At 47.5% G+C, this 27765-nt stretch overlaps 1 protein-coding gene across 2 annotated transcripts in view; it reads right to left on the reverse strand.

The window, feature by feature from the left end:
* CTDSPL (CTD small phosphatase like) overlaps positions 1-10764 on the reverse strand; it is a 121123-nt gene extending 110359 nt beyond the window's left edge. Inside the window, exon 1 of one of the 2 annotated variants that reach the window (XM_068235115.1) lies at positions 10521-10764. In XM_068235115.1, the coding sequence (XP_068091216.1) occupies positions 10521-10596 (76 nt within the window). In that variant the 5' untranslated portion in view covers positions 10597-10764. The remainder of the gene's footprint in view (positions 1-10520) is intronic. The other variant, XM_068235117.1, reaches the window with a different exon arrangement.
* Between the last annotated feature and the right edge of the window lie 17001 nt (positions 10765-27765).

The raw sequence follows: 27765 nt of genomic DNA on the forward strand, positions 1-27765 counted from the left end.
GATTCCCGCGATCATCTGACCTGCCATTCGCTCCTCAGTGTGTGTCTTTGCGTGCTCCCACGGGTAGGAAGATGGAACGCTCATTTGTTGAGAGGCGTCGCTGTGAGGTTCCCCAATCCATCTTCCAGGGTCTTCAGGTGAGTATGGAGAAGTCGCACTGCTCGTTATATCCAAAATGCAACCAAATCAAACGCGACTCTTGCGGTGCCATGACGGACCGTGTGTAGTGTAAGGCTTCTTGCACACTGCACGGGATTCAGATTTTTAATCTGTTTTTACATCCGATTCAGATTCCGATTTGCAGTGTGCAGGGAGCAAACTGCAAATCTGAATCTGAATCGGATGTAAAAACTGATTAAAAAGCAGAATCTGAAACTGAATCGCATGCAGTGTGCAAGAGGCCTAAAAGGGGTCTCAAAGCGGATGGAGAGCAGCCATAAAAAAAAAATGCAACAGCATCACGGACGTGGCTGCCGGTCTCCCCACGTCTTTCTAAGCCTTGGGGGGGTGGGGGGGGGGGGGGGGATGGCTTCCCTGTGTGAAGGTAGTGGTGAGAGCGGTTACATGCCGGGTTTATCCACCTACCAACTAGAAAATCTAAAAAATGGCTCTTTTCCACTAGGAAATGCGATTGCAGTTGCGCTGTGATGCGATCGCATTTCTTCCCGATTTCAACTACTGCTATTGAGCTACAATGCAAAGTATAGCAGCTCAATGGTACCAGGGTGACAATTGCGCTCGGGAGAAAATCGTGCAATGAAAAGAGTCGCTGCCATTGCCATAACTGCACCTAACGTTTTCTGACCTGCTAGCGATCGGAATCGGATCCCAAAATACAACGTAGCGGAAAATAAGTCTATTTCTGGCTTGCATGTAAACGCAATGCAAATGATATGCAGCTTGACTTGTAGTTAGGCCAGTGCAGATAAGCAGGAAGTGCATGCGATTGGTCCAATACCAAAGTGCATACAATTTGCAGGAACTCTGCATACAAGACGGAAATACTAGCATCTCATTAACCATTTGGTCATCTTAATTAATAAACACTGTAGTCCGTTTTCTAGACCATTTCCAGATATAATCAGGGCCTATTGTCCTAATAACCAGAAAGCCTTGTCTTGTGTATGTCGGTATCTGAGTCCAGCATACACAAGGCTCAGGTAGGACTGCGCATGCGCTTTCCATCTGTTCCCCCAGTGTTTGCACAGGTTTCCTCCCACACTGCAAGAACATACGGAATTGTACCCGATTGTCAGCATTTATACTTTAGCTGGGTCGTACGGCCTCGGCCCCACAGACAGCTGATCTACACACTTGTCGCAAAGTTAACCCGCCAATCTGCTGGGCAACATGTGCCATGCGGTTACTGTGTGGTTACTGTGTGGCACCTGCGTCAGCAATTCACCACGTGGTGCAGATACTATACAGCTGGTATCTGCCACACTCACACAACTAGCGGCCATCTGCCAGGTGTTTAGATGTACATGAACGGGGACAGGTGCCACCCACTGCCTGAACGCTGGCAGACACCTATAAGCAACCACCAGATCCACAGAAGCAGCTGTCAGGTGGTGGCCACATCATCCCAAACTACCTGTGGGAAAGTGGTCTAATGCAGCCCATACTGATTATTCAACCACAGCTGGTTGCACTGAACCTGGACTCAGAACTACCAGATTATCAAACAGGGCTGTGGAGTCAGAGTCGGAGCAATTTTGGGTACCTGGAGTCTGAGTCGGTGGTTTCATGGACTGAAGAGTCAGAGTTGGAGTTTTTGTACCGACTCCATAGCCCTGTTATCAAAGGCCACAGAGAGAACTATGGAATGCTGTTAGATGTCTTTATAAGCTAATAAAGTTCTAAATATTACTTTCATCAAGGTTTCCTCAATGACTCAATCTAGACCTGAATTCTTATGTCAGTAATTAACGGATACCCGAGGTGACATGTGACATGGTGAGATAGACATGTGTATATACAGAGCCTAGCACACTAATAACTATGCTGTGTTCCTTTTTTCCCCCTTTCTTTGAGTTAAACATCAGGTATGTAAGTGGCTGTTCCGGTCTGAGGCCCAGTGCACACCGAGCGGTTTTGGTCGCTTTTTTAGAACCGCTTTGCGGACATAGAAACGCTTGGGTAATGTATTTCAATGGGCTGGTGCACAACAGAGCGGTAGGCGTTTTGCAGAAACTCATACTCCCGGGGTTAGTCATTTTTGGATTTTGGAGGCGTTTCTGCCTCCAATGTTAAGTATAGGAAAAAACGCTTGATAAAACGCCCGATCAGAGTGGTTTTCCAGGCGGTTTTTGTTACAGAAGCTGTTCAGTAACAGCTTTACTGTAACAATATATGTAATCTGCTACACAAAAAAAACACTACACAAAACGCTTCATAATAATAAGAAAAAAAGATACTGTAGGGGGTCGGGGGAAAATGAGTTGAAGTTACCCGGGGCTTCTAATGGCCCCCCACAGACATCCTGTGCCCGCGCAGCCACTCACCGATGCTCCGGCCCCGCCTCCAGTTCACTTCTGGAATTTCTGACTTTAAAGTCAGAAAACCACTGCGCCTGCATTGCCGTGTCCTCGCTCCCGCTGATGGCACCAGGAGCATACCTCGCAGACCAAAGACCATACTGGGCCTGTGCAATACTCTCCTGGTGACATTAGCGGGAGCGAGGATGCAGCTGTGCAGGTGCAGTGGTTTTCTGACTTTAAAGTCTGAAATTCCAGAAGTGAACAGGAGGCGGGGCCGGAGCATCGGTGAGTGGCTGCGTGGGCACAGGATGTCTGCGGGGGACCATTAGAAGCCCTGGGTAAGTTCAACTCATTTTCCCCCGACCCCCTACAGTATTCCTTTCAAAAACCACTAGCATATTGCGGATCTGCTAGCAGTTTTTGGTGTGCACCAGGCCTGGGTCAGGACTGGGTCAGACTACAGAGTGACCCTCACTGATAAAAAATTACAACTATAAAACCCTTTCCACGCAGAAAATGGCTTCTGAGAGCAGGAAAGATAAAAATAGGTTAATAGCTTCATAGATCTTAGCTCTGGCATACTTCAATGAATGTGTCATTGAATAAAAACTTGAAAAGTAGCTTTAAATATAAAGTAAAATTGTGGAATATCTTAAGAAGTCATTTTTAGGAGAAGGAGGAGGATAGATACGATTGTTTATTTCATTCGTTTATTTTCATCTCGGGTGTCCTTTAAAAGAGGCCCTGCAGTGACACACAGTAGAACGTCGTAATCTATCCTGGATACCCTTTTTAAAGGTAATTTTCCTGGTTTAAAGAGAACCAGAGATGAAGCACCCTCTTGTATTTTACCTTATACATCAGTGGGAACATGACAGTAAACACCTAATCTGCTCTTTGTTTCATTGTTCTCTGTTTAATCTGACTGTTATCACCTCTGATAAGAATCCCCGACTGAGCACTCAGTCTAGCTTTGCTACTGAAAGATTATAGCTGAGTCTGTCTTCTCTGGTGTCTTTTCAAGCCCAAGCCTGCCCCCTGCTGGCTCTGCTATAATGACTCAGCTATAATTATTCCCTGCAAAGCCAGACTGAATGCTCAGTCCGGGATTCTTATCACAGCTGATAACAGACACTTTTAGCAGTGAGGATGAAACAGAGAGCATGGTAAGTGTTTTCTCTAATGTTCTTACTGATATATATGGTAAAATACACAAGGGTGCTTCGTCTCTGGTTCCCTTTAAGAATCAGAAAACACTTCCTGTATATTGGTATGTAGCCCCGCCCTTCCAGTGACGTTTAGCCTAGGCTATTTAGCTATGCGGAATTCTCCTCCCAGAACATTCTGGTAAACAGGCATTTTCACTGGCTCTGGAATTTTTAGAAGCAAACATTCAGCAGAGATCACCTGACAGGACTATAGATGTAAGCTAAGCCAGGGTGAGGAGAGCTTTTACAATGGGCAAACACTGACTCAATCATTTTTAAATGAGTATTGTAAAAAAAAAAAAGGCAGTTTTATTCATTACATTATTTTCAGTACAGTTCCTCTTCAACTTCTTTGTTTTGTTTTTTTTATAATTTAATGGGTATTTTAGGAAGGCAAAAAGAGACGGTAAATATAAAGGCAGAAGTTATCGAATCTGCAAGACAGCATTCTGCATGCACAAAAACTTTGGCACAAAACACACAGCCATTGTTCGAGGTGTAAACCAGACACATATATAAAATGCGCTTCTGTCCAAACTCAAAACAGACCACGTCCGACACAAGACAAGATACGGGCATTCAATGCTGGATTATCTTCAGGTCCGCAGAGACGGGCGATTAATCTGGAGTACCTGGGCCTTCGACAATATGGAAGCAGACACCATGAACCCTACGAAACTTCCTCCCCGCTGCGCCTTCTGCTAAACTACTAAAGTTTAAATCCTGAGACTCCAGCAGTCACCCAACGTGACCATAAGACGAAGATTGGTTACTCGTCGCTGGATTCCTTCTCGCTACCAGTTAGTGGAAATTTCCAGGACTAACAGTTAGGGCAATGTACAAGAAACAGCACGCTTTGTAGAACAAGTCCACTTGTAGAACAACAAAATGGCAAATATACGTTGAAGTCAGTTAAAGGGGAACGAGAGACTTGGTATGTCAGGGAGGGAACACACTTGCTGGGATTGTACGCGTTTAGTCACGGACGGGAAAACACGCATAGCCGCACAGACTATTGAAGTTGATAACAGCAGATACCGCTAAAAATGAAAAAACGTTAGCGGAAAACGTGATCGCAAGAGCGGAGGCACTTTATTTGATTTTTGGCAGGGCCAATTGCGGAAGAACGGTGAGTCAGAAGAGGACAGCGTGGGAGTGATCAGGCCGGAGGGAGCTTCCTCCAGCCCCAGGTAGGTATATTTTATCCATGTGGGCCCGTTACAGGGTATCTTTAAAGCATACATGTCAAACTCCGGCCCGCAGGCCAAATCTGACCCTCAGAGCCATTAAATTTGGCCCTCAAGTGGTTTCCCCACTTTGCATTATGTTTGGCCCACTCTACACCACCAGGGAAGCGATATTGGAAGAGAAACCCTAGGACACCAGGGAAGCCATATGGGAGAGGTAGGGGGGAAGCACTAAACACCAGGGAACTGAATAGGGGAGGGTGGGGGGCCACTAGGCACCAGGGAACTGCATAGGGGTCGGAGGGGGGGCCATTACAAGGAGGAAGGTGGACAGTAGACATTGAGGTCGGCCCGCGACTAGGACCCAGTGTACAATTTTGGCCCACTCTTTGGGTTTGACACCCCTGCTTTAAAGGGATACCCCAGGTGAATTGACCTGTTGAAATGGCCCCATTAGTGCATGCAAGTCGGCCAAGTCGCACACTACTGCGCATGCGCTCAGGACTGTGTTAGAGCAATTTTTGGGTACCTGGAGTCGGAGGTTTCATAAAATGAGGAGTCAGGTGATTTTTTACCAACTCCACAGCCCTACATTTGCTGGCCCAGTGTGCCACTTCCTTGACCGCGCTCCCATAGCCACAAGAAAAAAAAAAAAAATAGAGAGATACAGAGGTGGAAAAAAAAAGTATTTTTAAGCTATGCAAGTGTCCTCTGAGGTGTTGTTTCCACTGTTCCTCTATTTTAGGCAGACAGTCTCTAAATAAGTCAGCAGACCAAATACAAAGAAGCTTAGTTTAGCATTAGTCAAGGTCTTTTATTAACGAATGGCTAATTTGGATTTATGACTACTTCTTGTTTACAATGTTATGTTTTTCCAGGAAGGACTCTCACATTCCAGCATGCTTCAAGCGATATCCCGATTCCCACACGGGCCTCACCTACACCCAGCACACTAACAAAAAAGTCACACTCTGATTCAAAACCCCTCCAGCCAGAGTAGAGGATGTCCCTCTGAAGACCGGTCAAGTTTAAAGCCCCATCTACACGATACGATTCAATCACGATACGATTCAATTACGATTCTATTTACAATCCGATTAAATCCAACATGTCCGATCGGGATTCGATTCGATTCAATTCGATTTGCCATTGTTTTGCAATGGGTAATCGAATTGAATCGAATCCCGATCGGACATGTTGGATTTAATCGGATCGTAAATAGAATCGTAATTGAATCATATAAAGAATTGTATCGTGTAGATGGGGCTTAAAGGAAATTGATAGGATCCTCTTTTCCAAAAAGACTTGGCAAACCTGCGGAGAACATACACTCACACCTCCTGGATACAATCTAGCCTTCAGCAAAGCACAAGACTTCCCGAGCCCCAGCTGGGCTTATTCAATAAACAGGAATAAAATACAATATCAAGTTCACTAACTAACAGCAGCCAGACAGTACAATACAATATTAAAGTGGACCTGAACTCTTGCACAGGATAGAAGGAAAACAAACAAATGCACCCTGTGTGTATTTAGAGAGTTTAGCCTATTTAATTCCCCCACATCTGTGACTAATCACAAGTGTAATTTGATCTCTCAGCTGTGTCAGCTGACTGCCATGGCAGAGCAGCTAATTTGTAAACAGTATGTTAACCCTAGGTCTGCTTCCATGAAAGCAGGAAGAAGACACACTGCAAACGTATTGGAGGATTTGTATAAGCTGTAACAAAGACATTAAACAAAAAAAAAAAAAAACAAAAAAAAAAGTTATGCTGTTGCTTATCTCTTAGAGCAAAAAGGAAGTTCTGAGTTCAGCTCCGCTTTAAACATTACGTTTGTGGGGAGGGGAGATTTTAGAAACTTACTGGTTGAGGGTTAGGGATTACATGGGTGGTTAGGCTCCTACCCTACGTGGGGGTAAGGGTTAGGGATTTTGCAGTTGTGATGGGGGTAGGCATCTACAGTATGGGGCTCAAGTGAAAATGGGTGCCAGGTACTGCATAGTACCCAAATTACCAATATTTTACTACAAGCAGCACCACCCAACTCATGCTGCGCCGCTATAATACGTACTCACAGATACAGTGTCTGAATAGGTCGCGCAGGATGGTATTTTGCATTCTGGTCCAGCGCCGGAGAGAACAGATACATTGAAAATGGACATGTCCGCTCTGATCACATCAATAACAAATAATCTGTCTCCATACTGGAAAACAGTCTGTTTTTATGTCTAGTGTGAACCAAGCATTATCCTGATCTCACAAGAAGGGGCCCTTCTACTGCCACAGTTGTATCATTTGTCTCAGGCATTGGCCCTTCCACAGAACTATGCCATCGTCCCTGGACAGCAGTACATTTGAAATCGGCGCCGGTAGACTTGGGCGCAGGATACAGCGGTATATGGCTGATCCTGCTTCTGCACAAGTCCGGGCCGATTTAATTACTATTCCCCCTCCAGGTCGCCATGGATAGTGGGGGAATGAAATAATTCGGCTTCCAGCGATTGCTGGAGGCCGAAATTATTATGTTTTTAAGCAACTTCGGCTCCGTCTTCTGACGGAGCCGACGTTACTCACTGAGCGCTGCAATAGGAATGATTCCTCTTGTAGCAGGGGCGTAGTAATAGAGGTTGCGACCGCATCGGGGCCCTTGAGCCAGAGGGGCCCCAAGGGGCCCTCCCTCAACTGCAGAATTAGCTCTCTATTGGTCCTATGCTCATAATAATCACTTTATAAATACTTTGAATAGTGGTAATCATTAACAAGCTGTTCCCCATCCCCGTCTTGCACCTCTGACACTGTAGTTGCCATTGGCAGGTTTTGGTGCACCATATAATTGATTATGTATAGAGTGCTTGGGGTTCCCATTGCAAAACTTGCAACGGGGCCCACAGCTCCTTAGCTACGCCACTGTATTGTAGTCTATGGAGGAGCCGGCTGCGCCCAAATCTAGCAGCGCTGAAAAGCACTGCTCCGTACTCCCAAGCCAAATACTCAACTAGGCAAAAGATCATCTCCACTTTGGTCAATGTAACATTTTCTTCGATACAAAGACATCCGTCCAGTCGGTACAAAAATCATCCGACTCCACAGCCCTGCATCAGGCCATAGCTCATGCCCTTCTCTGACAGTCACTGAACCACCTGACATCATCCAAACTTTCCTAGTTACTTATTGCTGAACTCTGTATCTCGGGCACAGGGCTCTCTGAATCCCTCTCCTTGGCACATGATGGTCTTCCGCCTGTCATCTCAGACACAGTGCCACCGACATCTCAGTCTTCAGCATATATCACCTTCCCTGGCACCGAATTCTACTGTGAAGAACATCCTCCTCACTTTTCTTGCCTGGCAGAGAACCTTCTCCATGACCCGAGCATATCCTCATCGAGCATAAACAGCCATAAACATAGTGGAAACTACTTATCAAAAACAGTTCAAAGAAAACAGATGCAAAAGTAAAGCACACACCGCTCTAATGACGGCTTGTTCTGGGCAACTGCTCCACTTTTACACCAGTACTGTGCCAATATTTTCTGTACATCTACAACATTCTACTGGATGTAATACCCCCTTCTCTGCCTAGCTATACCCCTCTCCTGGGTGTAAAACCCCCTTCTCTGCCTTGCTATACCCCTCTCCTGGGTGTAAAAACCCCTTCACTGCCTAGCTATACCCCTCTCCTGGATGTAATACCCCCTTCTCTGAACAGCTATACCCCTCTTTTATGTGTATTAGCCCCTTCTCTGCCTGACTATACCCCTTCCTCTCCCGGGTGTTATAGCATTGCCAAAGTAAAACATTAATGTTAGCATTGGAGTGGAGGGGGTGGTTGCGGCATACAGTCCAGGGGAGAGGTTGGGGTAAACAGTTCATAGGGATGGAGATGGTACAGGGGGCAGTATATGGGGTTGGGGTTAACAGCCTATAGGGGTGGTGAGGGTATTAGGGGCAGTATAAGGGGTATACAGACTTAAGGGGTGAGGAGGGTATAGGGAGCAGTATTGGGTTGAGGTATACAGCCTACGGGGTGTAGAGAGTATAGGGGGCAGAATATGGAGTTGGGCTATACAGCCTATAGAGGTGGTGAGGAAATGGATGACAGAATAAGGGGTTGGAGTATAAAGCCCATAGGCATGGGGAGGGTATAGCGATGAGGAGGGTATAGGGGGCAGTATAAGGAGTATACAGCCTACCAGCGTGAGGAGGGTATGGGGGGTTCAGGGTGTATAGGGGGTTGGTGTATAGAGTCTATAAGGGATGAGGAAGGTATAGGGGTTTAGGGATATTGAGTGTTGGGGTATACAGCCTATAAGGGTGATAAGGGTATAAGGGGGCAGTATAAGGAGTATACAGCCTACAGGGGTGAGGAGGGTATAGGGGGGGGGGGTGGATATAGTTGACAGTATAGGGGTTGGGATATAAAGCCTATAGGGGTGGTGTGGATATAGGTGACAGTATAGGGGTTGGGATATAAAGCCTATAGGGGTGGTGTGGATATAGGTGACAGTATAGGAGGTTGGGATATAAAGCCTATAGGGGTGGTGTGGATATAGGTGACAGTATAGGGGTTGGGGTATACAGCCTATAGGGGTGGTGTGGATATAGGTGACAGTATAGGGGTTGGGATATAAAGCCTATAGGGGTGGTGTGGATATAGGTGACAGTATAGGGGTTGGGATATAAAGCCTATAGGGGTGGTGTGGATATAGGTGACAGTATAGGAGGTTGGGATATAATGCCTATAGGGGTGGTGTGGATATAGGTGACAGTATAGGAGGTTGGGATATAAAGCCTATAGGGGTGGTGTGGATATAGGTGACAGTATAGGAGGTTGGGATATAAAGCCTATAGGGGTGGTGTGGATATAGGTGACAGTATAGGAGGTTGGGATATAAAGCCTATAGGGGTGGTGTGGATATAGGTGACAGTATAGGAGGTTGGGATATAAAGCCTATAGGGGTGGTGTGGATATAGGTGACAGTATAGGAGGTTGGGATATAAAGCCTATAGGGGTGGTGTGGATATAGGTGACAGTATAGGAGGTTGGGATATAAAGCCTATAGGGGTGGTGTGGATATAGGTGACAGTATAGGGGTTGGGGTATACAGTGCACAGGGAATGATGAAGGTAGTGGAGGCAGTATAGGAGGTTGGTGTATAGTCTATAGGGGGTGAGGAGGGTATGGGGGGGTTCCGGGTGTATAGGGGGTTGGGGTATACAGTCTATAGTGGGTGAGGAGAGGTGGGTATAGGGGTGAAGGGTTATTGGGGGTTGGTGTATACAGCCCATAGGGGGTGAGGAAGGTAGTGGAAGCAGTATAGGAGGTTGGGATATAAAGCCTATAGGGGTGGTGTGGATATAGGTGACAGTATAGGGGTTGGGGTATACAGTGCACAGGGAATGATGTAGGTAATGGAGGCAGTATAGGGGCCAGTATTAAGGGTTCCTGGGTAGTCATGTTCCTCTGCTGGTGGCTGGCAGTGACATTATATATACACCCCTCCCCAGCCTGGCTGTACCCCTCTCGCTCTCCTACACAGAAGGCTCCTCTCTCCCTGCAGCTAGTGCCAGGCTCCTCCCCCTGCAGGGCGCACCCCCCCCCTGCACACGGCCCCGCCCCCCGGCGGGTGTGCGGGCGCCTCACCCTTCTCCTGGGCGCAGGACAGGACGGCCTCCTCCTTCGGGTTGCTGATCTGGGTGATGATGGCCGAGCCGTCCATGAGGTCCCGGCTCTCCGCTCTGCCGCCTGTGGATAGGTGGCGGCTCCCCCGGGGCTCCTCAGCATGAAGTCCGGCCGCCCCTCCGCTCCCCTCAGCTCAGCAACATGGAGGACGGCCCGAGACACCACATAAACAAGGGGCGGGGCTGCGGGAGGCGGAGCCGGGAGGCCGAGGGCTGTCTGACTGGAGGGGGCGTGTTCTAGGACGGTAACAGCGTGAGGCGTGTCCCAGTACGGTGACAGCGAGAGGCGTGTTACCGGACGGTGACAGCAAGGGGCGTGTTACAGCGCGGTGACAGCGAGAGGCGTGGCCCAGAACGGTGACAGCGAGAGGCGTGGCCCAGCTAGAACTGTCAAGTCGGGGGGCGGCCTCGAAGGCTGGGAGGGGCTGAAGTATTGGATATTCTAGAAGCCGCATCGGAGGGAAAACAGCAACAGGGCGTGTCCTAGCGTTGAAGGCGCTATGTAATAAGCTGGAGAGAGGCGTGTCTGAGAGTGACAGTTAAGGGGGAGGTTTGAGCAGTGTATGCGGGAAACTGTAGAGAAGAGTGATTGACAGCTAAGAGGCGGGCCTGAGCGAGCAGAGGCAATAACATGAGATGGCGCCGTGGGCGGCAGAGAGCAAAGGGGCGTGTCTGTAGAAATGATGGGAGAAATAGAAATGACGGTGATGGGCGTGCCCCGATGTTCGAAGGGAGAGTGAGGAAAGGCGTGTCACAGGGCGGGCGCAAGGAGTAGCGCTTGTTTGACTGACAGAGGCGTGACAGTTCCTAGTGCGAGGAAAGGGCGGGAATGCTGGTTCCTGATTGGAGCAAACTGACGTTTCTGACAGGAGGAGAGGGGCGGGGATAGCTAGGGGTATATAAGGGCGCTTGATCCATCCAGGGCCGGGCCGAGGCATAGGCTGGAGAGGCTCCAGCCTCAGGGCGCAGTGTAAGAGGGGGCGCAGAATTCATTCAGCTGTCATTCCTAATTGTGTTTGAAGCAGAAAGAAACAAGAAAAGGGGATACATGTCAGTGACTGCAAGCCAGATAACTAGATATTAAGGTGTTGGGGAGGTTGTGGGCCCTGTGGCGCCTCTTAGTCTAATAGCAATCAGTGTGTGATGGGTGGGGTGGCAGGGATGGAGGAGGGGCCTCTTAGTGTAATAGCAATCAGTGTGTGACGGCTGGGGTGGGAGGGATGGAGGGGCCTCTTAGTGTAATAGCAATCAGTGTGTGATGGCTGGGAGGGATGGAGGAGGGGCTCTTAGTCTAATAGCAATCAGTGTGTGATGGGTGGGGTGGCAGGGATGGAGGAGGGGCCTCTTAGTGTAATAGCAATCAGTGTGTGACGGCTGGGGTGGGAGGGATGGAGGGGCGCACTTTGGTGTCTCAGCCTTGGGTGCTGGAGGACCTTGTCCCGGCTCTGGCTTGATCTCATTGTATTATGCTGAGAGAGAAGAAGGGTAGAGAGATATTCAAAGTGCTATTTAAAAAAGGAATTGAAGAGTAAATAATGGATACAATTCCTTCTTTTCTACAACATTTCTACAAAATTTATAAATGATTTAGTCAGTGTTTCCTCATAGTAAAATCTCTCCTCTCCCTGATTTACATTCTGACATTTATCACTGGAGGTGACATCTTTAGTCCTGCCAGGTGATCTTTTCAGAATGTTCGTTGTTGATTTTTCCATGCACAGAGGGAGATATTGCTTGCTCGGCAGTTGGAAACAGCTGTTATTTCCCACAATACAAGGAATTTCACAGACCACAAATGTTCATGTCCATGGCCATGACACCACACCGTGGGAGGGGTTTCACCACAATGGGCTCTATTCTCAAAGAGCCAAATTTTCCGCAAAATTTTACCGCTATATTCCCGCCAGCGGTAAACTCCGCATTTTTTCCACATTCACTAATATTTTCCGCATGTTTTCCGCATGCGGGAAAAAAGATGCGGAAACAGCCATTATTCATGCAGGAATCATGCGGTAAAAAGGTCGCATGAAAAAGTGTTTAAAAAAAAAGTTAAAGTCCAGCAAGCACAGCAGACTACATTAAAGTCAATGGGATGCGGAATATATCACCTACTACTTGTAGGTGATAAAAAATCGGTAATTAACGACGAAATGATGCGCCTGAACATTTTTGAGAATTGATCTTTTATTGCGGAAAATACCGACTTTTGCGGAAATTTTTCCGCATGAATCCCGCAATTTTACCACACTTTTTCCGCATGCAGAAAAAAACATGCGGAACATTTTGAGAATTTCAATGTGGCGGTGTTTTGGTCGGTAACTTCCCGCATGCACTTTACCGCATGCAGGAAGTCTTTGAGAATAGAGCCCAATATCAGTAGTGATGAATGAACATCAAATTTTCGCATTTGCGTATTTTCTACAAACATTCGCAAACTGGCCATTTGCGGTGGGCTCTAGACTTTAATGGGCAGGCGAACTTCAAAACTTTTTCTGCAGCCACAATTTCTTTTTAACCCTCCTGGCGGTCTATTAAAAACTGCCAGGGGGCAGCGCAGCAGTTTTTTTTTTTTTTAAATCATGTAGCGAGCCTAGGGCTCACTACATGATAGCCGCTGTGCAGCGGCATCCCCACACCCGCTTTGATCGCCTCCGGCGATCTGCGATCAGGAAATCCCGTTCAAAGAACGGGATTTCCTGGAGGGCTTCCCCCGTCGCCATGGCGACGGGTGGGATGACGTCACCAACGTCATCGGGAATCCCGATACACCCCTCAGCGCTGCCTGGCGCTGATAGGCCAGGCTGTGCAAGGGGTCTGGGGGGGGGGTGCCCGGCGTGCGGAGTGAGTTCCTCTCATGCCTACCGCTCCCCTCATTCTCCTCCGCCCCCCACCGTTACCACTTACCGGTCCCCCAACTTACTTCCTGGTCAGGATGGTCGTAACGGACTGCGCGGGCGCTGTAGTGTGCCTGCTCAGAGCGTTTGCAGGCACGACATCAAGAAAGTGCGTCACCGGGCAGCGACCATCCCAACCGGAAAGTAAGTACGAGGGACCAGTACGCGGTAACGGAGGAAAACGGGGACGGGCATGAGAAGAGCCCACTACACATGCCTGCTCCCCCGGTTTTTTTTGTTTGTTTTTTGTGTGTGCCAACATAGGAGGACAGTGGGTAGAAGAAGAAAAGAACATTTTCAAAAAGAGGGGAAAAAAGTCTATATTTAAATGAGGTGTAATGACAGATGATGTATTAACATGTTTATAAATGTATTTATTTTAATTGTTTTTATACCGGTATATATGTTCAGAGTGTGGGAAATAAAAAAAAATGACGTGGGGTCCCCCCTCCCTTGTCCCCATGCAGACCGGGATAGCCAGAATGTTGAGCCATGGCTGCGTGGGGCTTTGCACCCTGAGCTACACCAGCCCGCATGGTCCATGGTATGGGGCGGGGGGTCCAGAGGAGAGGGACGACCAAGGCTCCCCTCCCCCCCAGAGTTCAGTAATGAATCATTAGTGGCCAGCTTTATCCTAACACACGCTGCTCCCCTGACACAACTACTGATTTGGAGGTGTGGCAACTATAACTCCCCCCATTTATAACAAGTGTGGCACAAAAACCTGCTCTGGAAACTGCAGAGTTCTCCTTTAAAAGAAAAACTGGTATCTTACAAAAGCCAGAAAATGCTTTTCTTAGAATTGATGGTTCTTTAAAGCTGGCCTGCAGCTCTTTCAGCAGGTGGGGGCCCTTGCAGAGGGGCCCTAAATCCTTTACCTTCTCCTGGCAGAGCCAGATCCTGGATTTCTATAACATGCATGGAGAAACTGATAAGCCCAAACTCCAGAGCCAAGTTGTAAATGTAAAGCCTGGTACACACTTTCAATTATGATTGGCTGATCACTGACTAGTTTTACCAGCGCCATGTACTATGAGGGTTTACCTACATAATCTGCTCATAGTATTCAGTATCTGTGGACCCTCATACTACATGGAGGTGGTAAAACTAGTCAGTGATTGGCCAATCGTAATTGAAAGTTTGTACCAGGCTTTACTCTCATAGATGGATAAAAAGACCCTCATCAGTGCAGAGTTGGTCACAAAGTTTAAGAGTACATTGATCTCTGATTCACACAGAAATAAATAATACCCATGTTTTATCATATTTTCATACTTCTGTTCACAACAACTTTTCACAAAAAAAGAGAGATCGATACTGAAATATGAACGTTTTGAGAGTCGATTGTTGATTGTGACATGATCAAAAGTGATTGATTTCTGAGATAATAAATATAATAAATCATAAGCTATAACTCATATCAGAAGAGGATGATGAATCAGAAACGTATTCAGTGTCTGACTTCAGTTGTATTTTTAGTGTTGCAGGAGAGTTATGGCAAATTCATATACAGTATTTCATTTTTTCATATTTCTCTGTCTTCCCTAATGAGGGGGGTGGATCTGGTTTAGAATGGAAGAGTCCACCCAGCGCTCATTACGATCTCCACCTCAGCAGAGATGGAGGTAAAAGGACTGGACTGCAGACTGACCAGAGCCCGATGGTCCTTTTGTCTTGTGCCTGGCAGAACAATACCATCCAATATCAGCTTGGACCTCTGATAATATCGCTGGATTATTTTACCATATTCCTGGACTTTACTAAGGTTTTCCAGAACTTTGGACTTTTATAAGAATTACCAGATGTACGGTAATTTCACAGACAGTCTCAGTCAGCATCAGTTATTTTCTCATTTCTAATACCTTTTACTTTGCTATGCAAATAATGTTCATTGTTTTTTATGTTTTTTTGACCATTTCTTCTTATAGTGTTATGCACAATTTCCCTATGAAAGAAATGGTTAAAGGGAAGGTCAGAGCACAATAAAAATAAAAAATCCACTTACCTGGGGCTTCCTCCAGCCCCTGGCAGCCGTCCTATGCCCTCCCCGCAGCTCCGGAGGCTCCCGGTCCCCTCCGGTGCAGAGGCCGACCTCGCCAGGTCGGCATCTACTTGCGTTTCAGCGTACGGCTCACTAAGTCACACTGACGTCGTCCGGAGTGTACTGCGCAGGTGCAGAACTACTACGCCTGCATAGCACAGTCCGGATGACGTAAGCGCGCCTGAGAGCCGCTCGCGCAGGCGCAGTGGACATCTTGCGCCGGAGGGGAACGTGGGCCACCAGTGGGCAGCGGAGCTGCGGCGAGGGCACAAGATGGCTGCCAGGGGCTGGAGGAAGCCCCAGGTAAGTGGATTTTTTTTATTTTTATGGTACTCGGATGTGTCCTTTAATATATTTTGGTCTTGGCTTTGTTCTGAATAACCCGTAAAGAATCCTGCCTTCTGAAGAGACGTTACCAGATTGTGATAGAGTTGTATTTTTAGTTAGGCTGTTGAGATAACCTTTCTCTTACAGGAATAGGTAGCTTCAGGAGCTCTCTCACTCCTTGTAAAAAAGAGAACTGGTTGCAGCATATCAAACAAGATTTCAGATCGGTTAAAGAGACTCTGAAGTCTCCTAAAAACGAGGTTTTTACTTTAAAAACCTCTTTAACCTAATTGCCCCTCCTAAAACGCCACACCCCCGCGGCTGAAAACGCCATAAATCACCCCTAATTCCCCCCTGGAGAAAATCCACAGCTTTCTTGGTCGTGTATTTTGCTGCTGGAGGAGGCAGAGCTTTCAGCTGCAGCTCTGCCTCCATGCACGTCAATCAGTGCGTTTCTCCGCCTCTCCCCACCCCTCTCAGTGACGGAAGACTGAGAGGGGCGGGGAGAGGCGGCGATCCGCACTGATAGACGCGCTGAGAGGCAGAGCTGCAGCTGAAAGCTCTGCCTCTATGCGGAAGGAACCCTGCCATGTGCCCCAGGTAATTTGGGGTGATTTATGGCATTTTCAGCCGCGAGGATGCGGCATTTTAGGAGGGGCAATCAGGTTAAAGAGGTTTTTAAAGTAAAAACCTCGTTTTTAGGAAACTTCAGTCTGTTTAACCTCACCTCGCAATAAAGGAAGATGGATCCCAGCGATGTCCCACAATGCCAAGTGCTTCCCGTTCCATCTTCCTGGCGGCGGGTATGCGTGATGGCACATGACGGGCATGGCCAAGGCTTTAAGCGATCGTGGTACTTTGCGGAGGAGTTGTTGGGCATCTTCAAGATCCGATCTGCTGCAATGGTCGTTATCCCCGCTCGACGCTAAACAGCATTCACGTGATCATGCGCCTGTACCCACGTTGCAAGACTGAGGAGACGACCGCTCGTCAGGAAAATGGTCGGAAAAATTGTGAGGTGCGTATCAGCCTTTAGTCATACAGTCAAGATTGTAATCTGTAGGAACACTCCAACCAGTCCAAGTAGGCATCATTTAAGGATGTTTAATGTTATAAGGTATGGGAGGTCAGGGTTAAGGCCTCAGGTTAGGAAGAATGCTAAAATCTTACAAATGCATTTCAACAACAACAACAAATATCATTTGTAAAGCTCTTTTCTCCCGTAGGACTCAAAGCGCATAAGAATGGCTCAGACCAGTATTTGGTTGATTGGTAAATTTTGGTGCAGAGGAAGAACTCTACAAGTCATCAAATGCCAGGCTAAACAAGTGACTTTTCAGTGTGAATTTGAATAACTCCAGGGATGGGGCTGTCTTTACTGGGTGTGGTAGGGAAGCCTAAAGGGTAGGGGCAGCATGACAGAAAGCTCTGGCTCCAAAGGTTTTGAAGTGCACTCTGGGAGTAACCAGGTTTAAGGATCCTGACCTGTGGCTCTGATTTCAAGAAAAAAAAAAAAGAAAGACCTTGGCACAGGTGCTAATGCATCCTCACTTTCATTTGTTGTTTTCTCTGCCCCTATTTCAGATATTTACCCACTTCCTACGGTATCAGAATAGGAAGTCTGAGGACACAGACAACAAGAGAAACCCAGACCTTCTAAACCTTTTTTTTGTACTGTCCAGAATAAAATGCATTTCTGAGCTGCCTGTGACTGAATGGATTCAGCACAAATTGTAGGAAACCAAATGTCACCTATTTTGTTTAAAGAAATATATTGCTGTCTGCAGCTTTATAATAAGTTGTGAAGAATTAGGCTGGGTTTAGAGTCTACAAGCTGCCAGACTGGATTTTTTTTTTCCTCTAACTTATTCATGCATCGCAAATTACAGATTTAAGCAATTTAATCGTCACCTGCCTCATCTGAACCCGCAATGAAATTACAGAGATGTGGAGCGCAGCTAAATGAATCATCACATGAGATAGCAGAATTTATCACAGACGTCTGCAGTAATTAAGTCACAGAGTCGAACATCTCAACTCCTCGTTATTTTGTTGTGATAAATGGAGGTCGATGGATGGGGTGTCTGAAGACCACGTCACATTTCCGGCTCGCTGGAGAGATCCACAATGCGTCGCTGGACTGGCCACTCAATAGGAACAATATTTGGGTGATACTCACCTCAGTAGAGGAAAGCCTGAGGCTAGTCCAGAGATTTTCCAATCCATCCACGAGCCCACTGTCACTGTGCAGGGTTCCTCTGTACTCTTCAGATATCAACACGTGGCAGCTCTCTGACCTGCGGGTTTGTACTACTTTGCATACTCATACTCCATACTCATGCACTCGTACACAAAGGGGAGCATACAAAGAGGAAGAGTTTCCAGGCCAGCAGCGGAGGAGGAGTGGCTTTCCTCTTCTTAGGTAAGTATCTTTTTCTAGGGAGGGGGGGGCGGAGTAGTTACAGGTATGCCTTAAAGTGTACCTGCACAGAAAAAAGTGCCCCTAGGGCATACATGTCAAACTCTGGCCCGTGTGCCAAATCTGGCCCTCAGAGCCATTCAATTTGGCCCCCAAGTGGTTTCCCCAGGGAGGGATGAGGGATAGGTTCAGGGAGGGTTCTGTGTGAGAGTAGGGTTAGGTATAGTTACAGTACATTATACACCACCAGGGGGGTGGTTAGGGTTAGGCACCACCAGGGGGGTGGTTAGGGTTAGGCACCACCAGGGGGGTGGTTAGGGTTAGGCACCACCAGGGGGGTGGTTAGGGTTAGGCACCACCAGGGGGGTGGTTAGGGTTAGGCACCACCAGGGGGGTGGTTAGGGTTAGGCACCACCAGGGGGGTGGTTAGGCGACACCAGGGGGGTGGTTAGGGTTAGGCACCACCAGGGGGGTGGTTAGGGTTAGGCACCACCAGGGGGGTGGTTAGGGTTAGGCACCACCAGGGGGTGGTTAGGGTTAGGCACCACCAGGGGGGGGGTCTAGGAGTTAGGGATAGGTACAGGGAGGGTTCTGTGTGAGAGTAGGTGTCACAGGAGCCCTAGTGGCTGACCGCACTTAGCCTTCTAAACGGTGCCAGCGCACAGATCGTGCGAACTCTGGTCGCAGTCAATGCGCAGGAACCGTTAAGAATTAGCCGCAGACAACTCAGAAGGGAGCCTGTGAGACACGGGTGATTACAACTTCACCCACTGGTTCAGAGTAAACTGCCACCACCGCGGTTATCATGGGACCGTGGAGCCCACTAACTGACTGACTAATCCTGCGAATAAAACGGTTAAAGACACGATATTCTGTCTAGCCAACAATAAACAAACAGTAGCGTATCTTCAGAGACCTGGGATCAGTTCTGTGTGTGCTGATAAGCAGGGTAGCGGACAGTGAATGACTTGGAGAAAGTCGTTTATTCACGCAATATAAATAATTAACATATACAGACAATTATTAAAATCACAATTATTAAGACAGTAATAGCCGGTATAAAAAAATAAAAGAAGGGAGAAAAATACTTAGTTCCTGGAAAGATGTCCTTTTTGTGGGAAAAATCAGAGTTCTGGGTTTCAATCAGAGTTCAGACCAGGTGGATGCCAGCATATCCTCAAGCTGGCACCTGATGAGTTCAAGATGTTCCAGGGTGGAGGACACTGAGTTTGGCTCCTCTGCCATTCTTATGCCCCTGCTTCAGTAGGAGGGAGTGAGGGCGGGGAGCCATACACCCCCTTAGAAGATGAGATGAGCCTTCCCCTTGTCCTGGGGGCTAGAAATCATATCTACCCATATATGGGCTCTATCTCACAGAACCGTACAGGTCAGGGCGGATTTATTAACATTTTCAGGTCTGTCTCGATTTACCCAGCGCCCTGATACCAGACATGAGGGGTGGGACCCCTGTGGTATCATCAGGGCATTTTCAAACTGCCTAACTGGCAGTCCTTACCTCAGAATGTTCTGAAACTTCCTCAGAACCAGCACCGGGGCTCATGCTACACTTCCCCCACGTTTGGCGAAGCTGCCATCTTAGGAACCCCAGAAATATGACAGATCTGGGAAGTTATGGATATGCTATGAGACTCAGGTTATTCCCAGGCAAAGGCTCTTTGAAGTTTGGAGCAGCCAGCTAGGTGTCACCTCCCCTGCTGGGAGGGAGCCAGTGGGTCTGGCTTCCCCCCAACTAGATTGCTTCTGCCATGGTGCTTGTCACCTTATACCTGATGGATGGGCCATCAGCACAGCTTGAAGCCAGGGACTCTCCGGGGTAGATTAGGCTCAGGCTCATTAGCATATCAAAAGAGCCATCCAGCCTTTAGGATGGTGCTCTCTCTGCTAAGAAAAGGACTTCAGCTGCCCCTACACACTCAACCCAGATTGTATTGATTTGAAGCGCAATCGATGCAGGGAATCGAGTGCGATCGCTTTTTCTTCATGGGCGGTTCCAGGACGCGTCTGCGGCCCCGCAACCGTCCGTGACAGTAGGGTTAGGTATAGTTACAGCACAATATACACCACCAGGGGGATGGTTAGGGTTAGGCACCACTAGGGGGGTCTTAGGGTTAGGCACCACCAGGGGCGGTCTGAGGGTTAGGGATAGGTACAGGGAGGGTTCTGTGTGAGAGTAGGGTTAGGTATAGTTTTAGGTAAAATTTTAGTAATACTTACTAATGTTTTACAACACATTACGAACGTAGTTATATTTATATCATTGTTATAAACAATATTTTCAGATTTTATTACAAGAAGAAACGATAAATGAAGGTTATTCACAATAATATTCAATTATAAGGATTAAACATATATTATCGTTTTTTCAACAAAACGTAATTATACGTTTCACTTTCGAAACAGGGAAGATTAACGTTTTCACAATTGCCGATTTCATACACATTATTTAATGATTTATTAATTTGTAAAACATTATTTGTAAACGAAATACAACAAAATATTTTTTATAAACGGCATTACTGCTTATTGTTTACACCCCGCGCCCTTTTTTCCCGATGCCCTTTTTTGATGTACGCATTGTAGGGGGCCTGGGTGATGTCATTGTCTGGGGAAAAAATAATTGCTATTAAACTTCAAAGCAGAAGCAGCACAAATCTTTATTTTTGTTGCACAAATGGACACAAATGTAGCACTAACCAAACATGCTAGAATTTTTAGTTGTGCTGATTGTAGGGGGGCCAACTTGACACAGCCTAATTGGCTGTACAACTCAGACAATATACTCAGTTTTTTTCACTTTTGTTCCTTTTATTTCTGATGTATCAATATCTTCAATTGCTGTATTTAGTTTATGCATTATTTTATTATAAAATAAACAATTAATAAATGTTTGTCCGAGTGCTTGTTCTGAAACCTCTGCAGAGAGTTCCCCGCTTCTCTGAAGAGACCGATACCATAACCGTTTTACTGATAGTGTTATTTTGCTATCTCTAGAAAGGGTGTTGAATTAACTCTTTTTCCTACAGGATTTAGCTAGAGTTACATTTATGTATTCACACGCTAAAATGCAAATTGGTGGCAGTGAGCTGATCTCTATATGAGATTGCAGATTGTATCGATTGTACGTAGAATCAAAATTGTACTGTGTGTGGACTCCAATCAATCCAAAAGGTTGCTTTGCCTGCAGTGCTGAACGCCTTCAGGATTCCCTCAGGATCTGAAGCTGTATGGTAAACTGCAGCAAAGGGAACAGGAATTGCAGGGTGACGTCACAACCCAAAAATAACTTTCACTGCAAAATGTGACACGCTTGTCATACATTTATATAACTACAGGAATTATCCCACTTATTTATTTAGTGGTCATTCTCGCTTTACCTGAAACACGGTCGGTTCTCTCATGAGGCAAGGTGAAGCATTTACAGGGGCAGCATGTTTGTACTGTGTTTACACTAACAGCATGCAGTCAGAGTAGGAGGAGAAGTGAGAGGAAAGAGAAGAGCAAGGGGAAGAGGCATCATTGGGGAAAAGCAGCTTGTTGTGCTGTGTGAGGAGTCTGATGGTGAGTGAGGAGGGGGAGGCAGGAGAGCAGCATTGGGGAAAAGCAGCTTGTTGTGCTGTGTGAGGAGTCTGTCAGTGAGTGAGGATGGGGGAGGCAGGAGAGCAGCATTGGGGAAAAGCAGTTTGTTGTGCTGTGTGAGGAGTCTGACAGTGAGTGAGGAGGGGGAGGCGGGAGAGCATCATTGGGGAAAAGCAGCTTGTTGTGCTGTGTGAGGAGTCTGACAGTGAGTGAAGAGGGGGGAGGCAGGAGAGCATCATTGGGGAAAAACAGCTTGTTGTGCTGTGTGAGGCGTCTGATAGTGAGTGAGGAGGGGGGGGGGGGGGCAGGAGAGCATCATTGGGGAAAAACAGCTTGTTGTGCTGTGTGAGGAGTCTGACAGTGAGTGAGGAGGGGGAGGCAGGAGAGCAGCATTGGGGAAAAGCAGCTTGTTGTGCTGTGTGAGGAGTCTGACAGTGAGTGAGGAGGGGGAGGCAGGAGAGCAGCATTGGGGAAAAGCAGCTTGTTGTGCTGTGTGAGGAGTCTGACAGTGAGTGAGGAGAGGGGAGGCAGGAGAGCAGCATTGGGGAAAAGCAGCTTGTTGTGCTGTGTGAGGAGTCTGACGGTGAGTGAGGAGGGGGGAGGCAGGAGAGCAGCATTGGGGAAAAGCAGCTTGTTGTGCTGTGTGAGGAGTCTGACAGTGAGTGAGGAGGGGGGAGGCAGGAGAGCATCATTGGGAAAAAGCAGCTTGTTGTGCTGTGTGAGGAGTCTGACAGTGAGTGAGGAGGGGGAGGCAGGAGAGCAGCATTAGGGAAAAGCAGCTTGTTGTGCTGTGTGAGGAGTCTGATGGTGAGTGAGGAGGGGGGGAGGCAGGAGAGCAGCAGTGTTTCATTTGATTTGCAGAGCAGAAGGGAGGAGGTGGCACTGCTGTCCTGACTGTGGAGGAATAGAGTGGCTGAGGGTGAGCAGTTTGTTTGTCAGGCCTCTTTTCCACGGACTGTTGATAGGCAGTGAAATGCAGCACAAACTCTCACAACTACTTGCTGCTGCCTGGTAACTGCTCACTGCTGCCTAGTAACTGATCACTGCTGCCTGGTAACTGCTCACTGCTGCCTGGCTACTGCTTGCTGAGCACACAGTTGAACTGCCAGTGGAAAAGAGGCCTAAACAAAGCAGAGTAAATTGTCGGGTGCTGTGCGATCATCCCAAAGGAGGGGGGGGCATCCTCACACGTTTACCTCGGGCAGCAGAAAGTCTAGGACCAGCCCTGACCAGCACCATTTGATGCCCACATGCTGGGACTTGTAGTCCTCTCTGGTTAAGGAGAGCTGCCAGCCATAGCCGTGGCGTCCTGCCCTGCAGCCCGTCGCACGACTCACAGGAACAATGGCAGCTGCAGCATCGCCTGGAATGATACCACAACAATGTAATTCAAAATGTGTCAACATTAAACTGGCCCATAATTCTCGGAGCCACTCAGAAACAGATACACGTGATTTGCCATGATGTATAGCGCAGCAAGCTCCGCCACACCGACACCTCCGCCACCAGCCAGCACATGAGACTGCGGATCGTATTTTATTGGATATATATTCTGGAGGTAATATTCAGATAATATACGGCTCATTCTGGGCGGCGGCCTGTCTTCTCTTCTATATTATAGGTGAATAATACCCCAAGGAGCTTTTATTTTATTCCTTGCTGTTTGGATAAGATAAAAGGACGTCCGTATTGTGAAACTGGCGATGAGTAGGATTGCCTTCCTAAGGCCCCGTTCACACTTGCGTTTTGGCAAATAAACGGACCGGATCCTGATCGGATCAGGACCTGATCCTGATCAGAACCGTACGGTTCCGATCCGGATCCCATCCGTTTGTATCAGGCATGCATCAGGCTACCATCCGGATCCGTGGGCAAAAAATAGCGAAATTAAAAAAAAAAATGTTGGGGTCAGCAGAAGGTGCACCTGGTGCACCTGTAGAATCAGGTTCCTCCGCTGTAGGCCTCACCTCCACCTCCGACATTCTGCCAAACAGCTCCAGCACGTCTGTCACTGCTGCTCCACTCCAGACATGCTTGGCCCATGTGTCCCCATCCGAAATGGCCGCTTGGATACGCTTAGGAAGTGGGGTAGAACGTCAGGTTTTTGTAGGCAGTGTGTTCTGTGCCTTCTGTTCCCCATTGGTTTCTGTGTTCCTGATGGTGCTGTCAGGCTCAGGTCCGGCTCCGGTCCGGATGCGTGGGCCGGAGATCCGGACCTAAAAAATAGCGCATGTTGGAAAAGAGTCCGGATCCGATCCGGCTCCGTACTGTACAGAATGGACACGTGTGAACGTCCGCATAGACTTTACATTGCTGTGCGGAACGTACAATACGTTTGTATAGTATGCGGTCCGGATCAGACCTGGAAAATCCGGATAGCGAACGCTAATGTGAACCGGGCCTAAATCAGAAGGTAATTGCCTGTTACTGCTTTCCTTGTCTGAAATGCAAAACCCATAATGCACCACTTCCGGACAGTGAGACAGAGACATTATTGTTTATATAGCGTGGACATGTTCTGCATCGCTGTACAGAATATAATGTCTTGTCACTTAACTGTCCCTCAGAGGAGCTCACAATCTAATCCCTACCATAGTTATATGTCTATGTATGTATCGTGTACTGTATGCATACCTCCCAACTTTTTGAGATGAGAAAGAGGGACACTTAAGCCACGCCCCTGCCACACCCCTGATCACTCCCCCGTCACACCCCTAATCACGCATACAATAAAGATTTCATAAGAAAAATATGTTGTTTTATAATTCAATCTACACTGGTCCTTTCTATCCTGGTTCATTTTCCTTCATAGTAACATTTTAAAATTAGTAATATATCAATTTAAAGGATGGGAATCACTGGCGTAACAATAGGGGAAGCAGCCCCTGCCCCCCTCCTGGGGACCGCTCATGGCGGTTTTGGGGGGGCAGATGGGGTCGCAGCATGAGGGGAGAGCTTTGCACATTAGCGGGGAGGGGGGATGCCCCCCTCCCCTCACCTCGGGCTCTCCCCTCTGCGCTCCCCTCCTGCATCTATCTAAAGGTAGCCATACACTGGTCGATTTGCCATTAGATCGACCAGCTGACAGATCCCTATCTGATCGAATGTGATCAGAGAGGGATCGTATGGCTGCCTTTACTGCAAACAGATTGTGAATCGATTTCAGCCTGAAACCAATCACAATCTGTGGAGCCGCCGCTGCCGCCTGCCCCCCCCCCCCCCCTGCATACATTACCTGAAGCTGGCTCCGGGTCCTCTTCTCCGCGCTGCACCCCGCACTGCATCCCAGCGTACACTGTGTCACTCCGTGACCAGGAAGTTCAAATAGAGCGCCCTCTATTTGAACTTCCTGGTCACTGGAGTGACACAGGAAGTTAATGTACGCTGGGATAGAAGCAAGAGCGGGGCAGCGCGGAGAAGATGCGGAGAAGACGCGGAGAAGATGCCCGGGAGCCAGCGTCAGGTAATGTATAACTGTATCGGATCGGCCGCCGCTAGCGACGCGCTCCCTACCCGCGGGCGATCAACGGAAGTAACCCGCACGGCGCGATGGACGGACCGATCCGATTTCGGGAGGAAATCGGATCGGCGGGTGCGTTTAGCGCGAACGATTGGCAGCAGATTCGATCCCAGTGATCGACTCTGCTGTCGAATCAGCGGCAAATCGGGCCAGTGTATGGCCAGCTTAAGTGTCAGCAAGGATAGAAACATAAAAACTTAAAAAAAGAAAACACCCCTGATCTCCACCTAAGTCAGCCCAGCCCCACCCCCATGATAAAGTTAACATCTCATTATAATGTTGTTAATAAGAAATACATATAGCAAAAAAAAACAAAAAGATGTATCAAATATCAGTATTAAAGAATTTCAACCACTTCTTCCAGATTTGGTGAAATTTCTTAACAGAACCTCATCTTTCACATATATTTTTATAAATGGGTATGTCTGTGTTCACACAAGATTTAAGATCAGTGATTGCCAAAGGTTCCGTTTTTTCCAGGTAAGGGTTACTGCTCTCCTAGTTTAGCTAGGAATAGCTTATGTTCACTAAGTACATACAGTGTCCCACGAAATGATTAAAGGGGCACTATGGTGAAAAATTGTAAATATGTGCAAACATAGATAATTAAGAAGTACATTTTTTTTCAAGCGTAAAATGAGCCATAAATTACTTTTCTCCTATGTTGCTGTCACTTACAGTACGTAGAAGAAATCTGACAGAAGCGACAGGTTTTGGTCTAGTCCATCTCTTCATAGGGGATTCTCAGCAAGGCTTTTTATTCTTTATAAAGATACTAGCTGATTGCCTGGCGTTGCCCGGGTATGTATTTGGCTGGTGTTAGCTCCACCCATTTTTTCTAGCCCTAACACACAATTACTCAATGACCAAGTTTGTGAGCTTTGCGGTCTTTGGTATCAATAATTTGCATTGAAATTAAAAAATCTGATTTGCTGTTTGCTCCACACCCTTTTCTGAATTTGAACCCCAGTCACCCAATGACCAACTGTACCAGGTTTGAGGCCTGTGCCATTAACAGTGCAAGAATGGTAGCAATTAAAGAGAACCCGAGGTGGGATTTACTTATGCTAGTGGGGCACAGAGGCTGGTTGTGCACACTAACACCAGCCTCTGTTGCCCCATGGTGTGCCTCCAAGACCCCCCTGCGTGCCGCTATACCCCCCGCAGTGCTGGCGACACGCAGCATGTCGCCAGCACAATGTTTACCTCTGCTTGTCTGTTAGCGCCGCTCCACCGCCTCTCCGTATCGGCGCTACCTGCCTGGGTCACTTCCCTCCAATCAGCGGGAGGGAAGGGACGCTGGTGGGTAGCGCCGATACGGAGGAGGCGGGGGAGCGGCGCTAACAGACAGGCAAGAGGTAAACATTGTGCTGGCGACACGCTGTGTGTTGCCAGCCCTGCGGGGGGGGGGGGTATAGCGGCACGCAGGGGGGTCTTGGAGGCACACCATGGGGCAACAGAGGCTGGTGTTAGTGTGCACAACCAGCCTCTGTGCCCCACTAGCATAAGTAAATCCCACCCCGGGTTCTTTTTAAATATTCCCCTTCAAAAGCAATAGGTGGAGTTTGATTCGCTTTTGTAGGCTCCACCCACTTTTCTGAATATTAATCTCAGTCACCCAGTGACCAACTGTGCAAAGTTTGAGAACCCTGCCATTACAGTGTAAGAATGGCTGCAGTTTACATTTTCCCAGGGCAATTTGTATTTGTCTCCACCCACTGATGACCCGGCGTGGCCTGTGTATGTATCTGACTGGTGACTGGTCTTGGCTCCGCCCACTTTCTAACCCTAACGCACAAACACTCAATGACCAAGTTTGTGAGCTTTGGGGTCCTTGGCATCAATAATTTGTATATTCCCATGAAATGAAACAAATCAGATTGGCTGTTTGTGGCTTCACCCCCTCTCCAGCATTTGAACCCCAGTTACCCAATGATCAACTGTAGCAGGTTTGAAGCATCTGCTATTAGCAGTGTAAAAATGGCAGCAATTTAAATATTCCCCTTGAAAATCAACAGGTGAATTTTGATTGGCTAATATAGGCTCTACCCACTTCCCTGAATATTAATCTCAGTCACCCAGTGACCATCTGGGCAAAGTTTGAGAACCCTGCCATTAACAGTGTAAGATTTGCTGCAGTTTACATTTTCCCAGTGAAATTTGGTTTTGGTTCTGCCCACTTTTTGTAACTTGGACACACAGTCACTCAATGAACAACTTTGTGAGCTTTTGGGTCCTTGGCATCGATAATTTGTACTTTCCCATGAAATGAAACAAATCTGATTGACTGTTTGGGGCTCTGTCCCCTTTTCTGAATTTGAACCCCCCTGTAACCCAATGACCAACTGTACCAGGGTTGAGGCTTGTGCCATTAACAGTGCAAGAATGGCAGCAATTTTAATATTCTCC

This window comes from Hyperolius riggenbachi, chromosome 5, assembly GCF_040937935.1.
Source record: "Hyperolius riggenbachi isolate aHypRig1 chromosome 5, aHypRig1.pri, whole genome shotgun sequence".
Lineage (NCBI taxonomy): Eukaryota > Metazoa > Chordata > Amphibia > Anura > Hyperoliidae > Hyperolius > Hyperolius riggenbachi.